This window comes from Dipteris shenzhenensis, chromosome 1 (genome assembly GCF_047967505.1).
Source record: "Dipteris shenzhenensis isolate YYH24624 ecotype China chromosome 1, Dip_SZ_1.0, whole genome shotgun sequence".
NCBI lineage: Eukaryota > Viridiplantae > Streptophyta > Polypodiopsida > Gleicheniales > Dipteridaceae > Dipteris > Dipteris shenzhenensis.
This window is the reverse complement of record NC_141596.1, coordinates 45,064,647-45,073,563: the sequence shown is the minus strand read 5'-3', so window position 1 is coordinate 45,073,563 and position 8,917 is coordinate 45,064,647. Positions and strand designations below refer to the sequence as shown.

At 40.6% G+C, this 8,917-nt stretch overlaps 1 protein-coding gene across 1 annotated transcript; it reads right to left on the bottom strand.

Annotated features, from left to right (window-relative positions):
- Positions 1-1,104: 1,104 nt before the first annotated feature.
- LOC147905914 (uncharacterized) lies at positions 1,105-1,794 on the bottom strand. Its single transcript, XM_087382290.1, has 2 exons — positions 1,491-1,794; positions 1,105-1,352 (listed from the first exon to the last, which is right to left on the bottom strand). Exons 1-2 carry the CDS (start codon positions 1,746-1,748, stop codon positions 1,212-1,214), a joined length of 399 nt encoding a protein of 132 aa, XP_087238416.1. The 5' UTR covers positions 1,749-1,794; the 3' UTR covers positions 1,105-1,211.
- Between the last annotated feature and the right edge of the window lie 7,123 nt (positions 1,795-8,917).

The window sequence follows — 8,917 nt, the reverse complement described above, 5'->3', positions numbered from 1 at the left end:
TTACGGTAAACATTTCTACCACTAGAGAATGAGAGTGGTGCTGGTCTCTTATTGGGCCCTAGAAAATGGGACTGAGAAGCCTAAAGTCCCATGTGCATTCTTCTATGTTCCACTGGTGGACAATGGCAGTGGTGCCATCCTCCAAAACACCAATGGAGAATGGCAGTGGTGCCAATCTCAAGCTGGAACCTGGAAAGTAGCACTATGAACCCTAAACTTACATATAGATTGGCACCGATGCCACTCTCCCAGTGCCAATATTCATTGGAATGCCACTACCCTATTGATCACATGACACTGCACATTGGTGGGCTTGCAAGAAATAAGAAACTAATCTTTGATATTCCATTCTCTTAAATATATATGATCAATACATAGCGCACAATATAGCAAAAAATGTGAAATTCAGCTTCTAAATGCCATTCTCCGACTACTATAGTGGCACAAAATGTATAGGGTAGATTATGGCAAGATACTCATCTTTCAGATGCCAATCTCTAAGTATAGAGTAAATTCATCTTTGAAATGTATAGGGTAGAATAGGGAAATTCAACCTTCCTCCTATGTAGTGATCATAGTCTTTCTTGGATAGAAATCATATGGATTCATGTCAATCTTCATGTCACTTTGCAGAGAATGGCAGTGTTGCCTATCTCATACCAAGACTTGAAAAATGGCACTAGGAATCCTAAACTCACATGTGCATTGGCACTTGTTCCATTATCATACTGCCAATAAAATCATATGGCTTTGTCTTTAAATAACTTCAACACTTATGTTAAGTTTAATAACGTAAAAATTTCACTAGGCCTGCCAAATGAGATTATGGTAACCCTTAAAGCCCCTCTCACCCTTAGATTATGATAACACCTAAAGCCCCTCTCACATTACCCTTCTATCACACAAGTCCCATAATAAGAGAGACCAAAACAAACGCTACTTTGGCATATACCAAGATGAATCCACGAACATTCCCAAACTCATCCTCTAAAAACACAACATAGTGCAATTTCAATCTCACGAGAGTCATCATACGATTGAAAACCATAAACTCTACTTTGGCATGCCAAAAAGTTACTCGAAAAGGAATTGGGAAAATCTTAGTATGTCACAAAAGCGAGGTTTATTATATTATATTAGTTGGATGAAGTACATGGGGACAGCTAAAAGTGGTGCTCGTGCATCCTCGCTTTGCATACTGCCAGCTTCTTTTACCAGCCAGCTTTCTTCTTCTCGCGATGCTCATACAGTGCATAACCTCCAGATCCCAGAGCTGCTACTCCAGCCAGCTCTGCCTCTGTCTTGTGCTTCCCAGCATCCGCCACATCTGTCTTTGCTTTGTGGCCTTCATACTGCACACAATCAACCACGACACATCGTTTTAGAATCGTCTATTACTCATCGACTTTCCCGCAATCACCCCCTAAAAACCAGGGTGGAAAAATACTAACGTCCACGACGACCCACAGGGACGTCTGGAATCGTCTTACCAAAGCGAATGCTCCTGCTGCAACGGCACCCAGCTCACCGAGGCGCTCGTTGCGCTGATAGGGCGCGCCCTTCTCCTGGCGGCGAGAGTAATCGGCTTCCTCCTCTGTTACACGCTCGTAGGTCTCTCCGTAAGGACGGCTGGCGTAGCGGTCGTAAGATCCTTCATGGCAGCGAGGGGGCGGAGCTTCCTCATAGGAAGTCCTTTCGTAGGATTCATCATAGTACACTTCTTCGGGGTGGTGGTGGTGGTGCGACATGTTGAATGCTGTGACGAAGAACAAGATGGGGAGCTGTGTAGGTTGCTACAAGTTTGAAAGACTGGCTTCCTAAGTTCCTATTTATACAGAAAAGTGGCAGTAATCAAAGATGCGAAAGGGGGTTACGGGGGCAGGCGTGACGAATCCGATTCTCTTCCCGTTACGTCAAAAACTATTGCGCGATCAGAAAAAGTAGTGATTTGGTGACACTTCACAGGAGCACTCCGGTCATTCAATGGCAATATCTGCTTGATTTCAAAATCTCAAGGGAAAGTACCTAGGGAGGCCTGCAGGGAGCCTGCAGGTCGACCTTGGTACTTTTTCGTCTGTCAAGAAAGGTTGATTGCAACTGTATTCCTGACGAGTGACGACCTTGACGACATACAAACGCAACATGAGAGTCTCGAGATTTTGTTGATTGTTCATTGTGGAACTACATGAACTAAATACTCATTTTGAGCCAATTGGTCCAAGGTACTTAGTAGTAAAGTTCTCCCGTTCCAAAATTACATCTTTGAAATACCTATACAAATGATGAGTGACATGTATTGGCTCATTTTCATAATCATCAATCTTGTTAATGTTCCTTATGTCTACACTTTTCGAGCAATAAAAGCACATAAGGGAGAAGATCATTATCACTAGTCTCATCTACCATAAAACAAAATGGATATAATACAATTTTTTAAAGGCTACACACCCCCTTAAATAGACTATCATCAATAAGAAAGGTGTTAGTAGTAGTGAATTCTTTATCATTTGCTTAAATTGCAAGTAAGGTTTGAAGCATGCATTCAATGCCTCGCTTGTCCAATCTATATAATTTATTTACGTAATGTGAGTAGCATTCCTATGGCCCTTAGTTTTATGGAAATTTTTTTATGAAACTCCTTAACAATTCTTCTCATCTTACGCATATTCTTATGTCATGCAATTGACTGAACATGCCCACATGAAAGTGCTAATATATCCAAGAATTAAACACATTGATTGTAGAGCATGATCCACAGTGTGCTTCCCTCTCATTTTTCAAATAGAAGATCATGAAATATTCCATATTCCCTAATATACACCAAAAAATTATCGGTCCCAACCTTATTCCCTTCGCTTGGGAAATTTCTCCCACTTCTCCATAGGTGAGAAGCTTTGTGCTTGTCATCTTCTTGAGTAACAATTCTCCCTTTGCATTTGGAAAATTTCCTTGTACATATCTATTCATGTTATCAATCCATTGTGCAAAAAGGTCATCCAAAGTCATGCTCATGTGAACATATTTTGAATTATACATCGCTCTAAAGGATATATGCACTCTGTCAAGAAAGTTCCACACATTTCATAAAAGGGATATATCAAAAAGAGGGTATGACACATTTATACTCCATCAATTTTGAAACTAAGCTTAGATCAACCTAGCATTACTAATGAATTAGAAAAAGTACACATTAAATTTCTTTTTTAAAAACATCCAATTATTTTTCTAGATAAGTCCTCTACAACTTTAGTTTTAGGCCTATTGGATCCTCCATAATATCCCATTCAAGACATATGCAAAGTATGGTATAACTTGTTATACATGTCAAAGAGTTTGCAAAAGATCAAATTTTGCCTCGCTGTCAGGATTCTCTAAAATGATCGTTGAGGCCATAAATCATAATAAATATAATTATCTAGCTCCAAAGCAATCTAAGCATATGTGTTATAGTTATCCTTAGACTCTAGAACTTACAAAATCTAAAAAAACTCATTCTAATGAAGAAGTATGGTCATTTTATCTAAAACCTGAGAAACAGCTTGAGATTTTGGTGTTAGGTTGACTCGGTAGAACTCAAAGTAATAGGTGCAAGTTCTAATCCATCATAATTTCAAGTTTTTTTCAGCATATAAGCTATTATGGCAAATAATAAAAACCTCAAAATAGCTTATGGATGCTTTTGAATAATTCTAGGAAGTGGCTAAGTTAAGAGGACATAAAAGTATCCTAGGACATTTTTATGTCCTTCTACCAAACTAGTGTTAAATAAATTGTGCATTGTGTGAGAGAGATAATCATATGCATAGAAAGGGCGATAGGGATTTGATGACTAGGAAGATAGGGATTTGATAATTATAGTCATTATTCCTTGGACAGGAAAATAGGGACTCAATGTACCAACCCACGAGGTTCATTTGTCAATATGTGTGATGAACAATTAAGTCTTCATGAGGTGATTAGGTGGCAAACGCCTTGTAACCTTTTGCACATCATATAATTCCTCTCTCCTCTTTCACCCTACCAGTTTTTGCAATTGGACACCATGCCTCTCTCATGCCTCTTCTCCAGCTCTTTCATTTCTACTTTCAAAGCCATGCACTTTGCATAGAAACTTTTCAACACCTTTTGGATGACTCAGTTAAATATTTGAAGGTACTTAGAAAAAATCTTAGATTATCTTTTGATGATATTAGTGTTAGTTCTCGAGGGGTCACTGAGACATGTAAGATAGCACGTCGCGATCAACAGAAGGGGTTTTATACTTTTATGGAGTGACAGAAAATATACATACATAAAGGATTTCTTAATTCAAAAATTAAAAGTTTTCATACATAAGAGATACTTTGATCATCTCAAATTTTACAAAAGGGGTATGTATAGGTTGAATACCCCTTGATCACTTGTGCCATATGGGATTTTACATAGTGCCCCCCCCGTCTTAGTTTTTAAGTATAAATGTTTGGTTTAGTTTTTGGTTATAAAACATAGATTAGTTTTTGTTAGTGTTTGTCTTAGTTTTAGTGTTTTAGCTTTTCTTAGTTTTCTAGTGGTAGTTTTAGTTTTAGCTTATTTTAGTTTGATCTTTTGTTGGGGCGTGGGAGAGAAGATGGACATCATGGAGAAGAGTGTGGGAACCAAATGGCAAAATGTTCCATTGAGTTGAGAGGAAGTCCTCTCTTTTATAGAATGGGAGAGAGGGTGGCCTAAATCAATGGCACCTCTCCTACATCAAAGGAGGTAACTCCTAAATCATAGGAACTCCACAATCATAGGTACCACCCCATGTGGGGGGCCTTGCATTACATCATCACCTATGTCATGGAATATGGCACTAAGTATGCCTCTTCTACACACACACACACACACAACCATATGACTGCTAGTGGATGCACACATGCACCTAGCAAGCCCTTGATCACACATATCCCAACATACCCCCCCCTCAAGGGTTTGCCTCTTGCTATGTCAAGGATACATCTAGTCACATAGTTTCACAAGCCATCTCATGGTGGTCAAGGATAAATATATGGCTAGGATCTCATGCTAGCAAGGGTGCCCAAGGGTCAAGGTTTACAAAAATGCAATGGACCCCCCCCCCAATGGTTATCTCCCTTGCATGTATAAGGATTAATCTTAGGCCTTTGTGTGAACCTAGTTTCTCATGTCTACAAGAGGTACCATGGAGGCAAACACATATCACATGGCCTATATCATATGGTGACCAAAGGTGATTTACAAAACACAAAACACAAAACACATATCATTCTTTTTGGAGTACTATTCCAGGTAGAGAACCTCAAAATTCACCAAGTGATGATTAAAAAAGCTCAAAAGACAAAGTCTTTATATTCTACCACAATGTTTGATTCTTCATTTGCTGATGAAGTTCTCACTTCAACCAGATTTGCCATGTTTTTCTTCTTCTCATTGTAAAACTTCTCTGAATGATTGTTCTTACCACAATAAGTGCAAGGATTGATCTTGTAGCAATCTTTTTCAAGATGATTGGTCTTTTCACAATGCTCGCATGCCTTGTACTTTTTGGGTCAACGTTTGCTTGGGTGTAGCCAATCGCAGAACTATTTTCGGGGCCATTTTGGGGTTGCGACACGATGCGCTCCTAGGTGAATATTTAAATTTTGCGTGGACCCACTCTCTCATTGGAAATTTCCCCGATGTCATGAAGGCACATTGGTGTAATAATGAGACGCAGTCTATTTGTTTAGAACACCACATAGCTTGACACATGGCATCTCTGCACCTTGGGGGGGTCACTCATCATATGTAACCCTATCACGTGAGTTCAACAGAAGGATTTTTTTTATTTCTAAAATTTACAAAAATAAATATACATAAGGGACTATTTAAAATAGTTTTGGAAAAAATTTACAGATTTGTATAGAAAAGGGGTACATTTTATTAATGAAATTTTTTACAGATAAGGGACTTTAAATATAGGCCTTGAACGCACGTGATATAGAGGGTTTATACATAGTGACCCCCCTGAGCTCTGCACTACTTCGCACAGTGCAGTCTCTGGCCTACGCCGCCTGATCAGTTATCATCATGCATCCTTTTGCTGTAACTTTTCCACCTGTCACTGGGCACACACCCATGCAAATCATTAAAATTGAAGGTTGGATTAGAGAGACCACCGTGCTGGTTCTTGCTGTAATAATTAGAAGCAATCTATCATTCTAAACACCGCTACAGCACAGTCTCTGTCCTGACCACTTGTCATCGTGTAGCCTTTTGCCGCTTCTTTTCTTGCAAACCATGCAAATCATAGGTTGGCTTGGAGAGACCACTGCGCTGGTTTTTGGCATAATAATGAGATGCAATCTATCATTCTGAGCATTGCCTCAGCACAGCTGACCACATGTCATCGCCCAAAACTTAAGGTTGTCTTGGAGAGACCACCGCACTAGTTCTTGGAGTTATAGCTCCATTACCTATTTTTACGTATTATAGGAGGAGGTCTATGATGACCAGTGCACTCGCAAATAGAACGAGATCTATGAAAGCCACAGCGCTGGTTCTTGGAAGTATATATTTGTGTGCCAAGGAAAATGTATTCCGTTGTGCAACCAAGCAAAATGTAATTGAAGATATGGCCCTTGAGGGGTCCCCTTTAGGGGCAAGGGCCATATCGACATTCCATTTCTATCCAGTGGCATCCTAGATATTATATAATGCACGTCGATATGGCCCTTGCCCCTAGAGGGGACCCCTCAAGGGCCATATCATCAATTTCATTTTTTGAAAGTTTATTTGTATTTTTCTAGAAGTATCTCCATGCAACCACAATGGTGGGGTCATTGGAGTTATTTTAGCGCTATTTTGGTCATAAACCAAGGAAATTGTAGTCCTTGTTGTAGTAAATATAAATGAGGAAAATTTGAGAAAAAGAGATTACAATGTACATCTGTGTCCAATAACAGGTTACATAAAAATTATCAACTTATACCGAGCAAAAATTGAACAGAGGATCTTACATTTATAAAAACTCAGTAATTGCTCAGAGCCTTAAAGGCCAAAAGATTACAGGTAGCAGCCATAACCATTCAAATACAAATATAAAGTTAACAACTATGCATACTGAGAGCCTCAAATTGAACAAAAAGAGATTACATAAATGCCTCAGAGACCAAAACATTACATCCAGTGAGCCAAAAGATCAATGAGAGCCCAAAAGATTACATCCAACCATTGCTGAGAGCCTCGTCTGAGAAAGAGAAAATTTGTACAACTCAATTTTCCACCAATCTAGCTTGTTGCATTAAAAAAATTTAGGGAGCCAAAGGAGGATATGATGGAGAGGCTGAAGACCATGCACATTGCCAGGACTCAAATTACAGGCCCCCCAGCAAGTCGAGGGTACTCTTATCTAAAATATTGAGGCCTTCATCGACATCTAGGGGAAACCTGTATAGCATAGCCATAAAGAGGCCCTATATGAGCATGTTATTTAAGGTGATGACATTCAAATGTGTGGGGAATCACTTGTGGGAATGAGCCAAAGGAGGATATGATGGAGAGGCTAAAGACTATGCACATTGCCAGGACAGATTACAGCCCCCCCAACAAGTTGAGAGTACTCTAATCAAAAAATATTGAGGCCTTCATTGACATCTAGGGGAAACCCATATAGCATAGCCATAAAGAGGACCTCTATGAGCATGTTATTTAAGGTAATGACATTCAAATGTGTGGGGAATCACCTGTGGGAACGAAGGGTCTCCACTAGTGCTAGCATTTCTACTCCAGGTGAGTGCAACGCAATCACCTTATATGAGAAAGCAGATATTATTGGCATCACAAAGCATCAAGGGGGGGTGGTACTAGGCATGCTGAAGATGAGTGTATGAGCAGCAGATGAGCAAGGGAGCAGATGCAGTGGATGAGAGTTGGAGGAGGGAGCATCGAGCAAAGTAGAGTAGGGGCGGAAAAGAGCTAGAGGAGGGGTGTGGAGCATGGGTGGATCAGAGCAACATAGTAAAATGCCAAAAGCCATGGATCTTATATATATTATAAAGTTCAAGCCACCGCAGTGGCTGGAGCCTAGGGTTCCATGCATATTAATTGCAAGCCACCATGGTGGAATCCCCCAAACGAGCTAGTAATCATGAAGAAGACGCCATGTGGTGCCACTCTGGTGGCTGGTAATTAACTACCAGCTTGATGGAATCTTAGCCATGACAGACGTGATTGATGAGAGCCACCACCATTGGGCAGTTATTCTCATTACCATGTCTAATCACTCATGACCATGCACTCTAGTTCTCTATTGATCATGTGATCCCACTGACTGGTAATTTTTACTGCACCCATAGTGATCATGCATGCTAAAGTGCGGTGGTGGGTGAGCGGTGGCACGGTGGAATCGTAACCATGATAGACATGGCTGATGAGAACCACCACCATTGGGCAGTAATTCCCACAAATGTAAATCATGAAGCCTAATCACCTCTAATCCCTCATTACCATAATTTACTACACTCATAGTAATAAGCCCGGTGGTGGTACCTGGAAGCTCAGTAATTGCGGGCCACTGCAGTGGCTAGTAATTAACTGCTAGCCTGGTGGGTCGAGGGTGGGTCTTAGCCACCACCACAGACGTGGCTGGGAATCTTAGATGCCACCACCTCTAACCATTCATTACCATGCAAGTTAGTACTGCCGCCTTGAATTATTCAAGATTTGGGCCAACCACCACAATGGCTCTCACCTTGACAATAGTTGGGCTACAACCACCACGGTGGCTCTCACCTTGACAGTGTAGTTGGGCTACAAACTGCTATTCCATTCCCTTAATCATTTCCTCTTCTATCCCTCTCGAATGTTTCATTCTCCCTTGCAATCTCAAGCCTCCACTAGAGCCACCGTGGTGGCTCTCACCTTGACAGTGTAGTCGGGC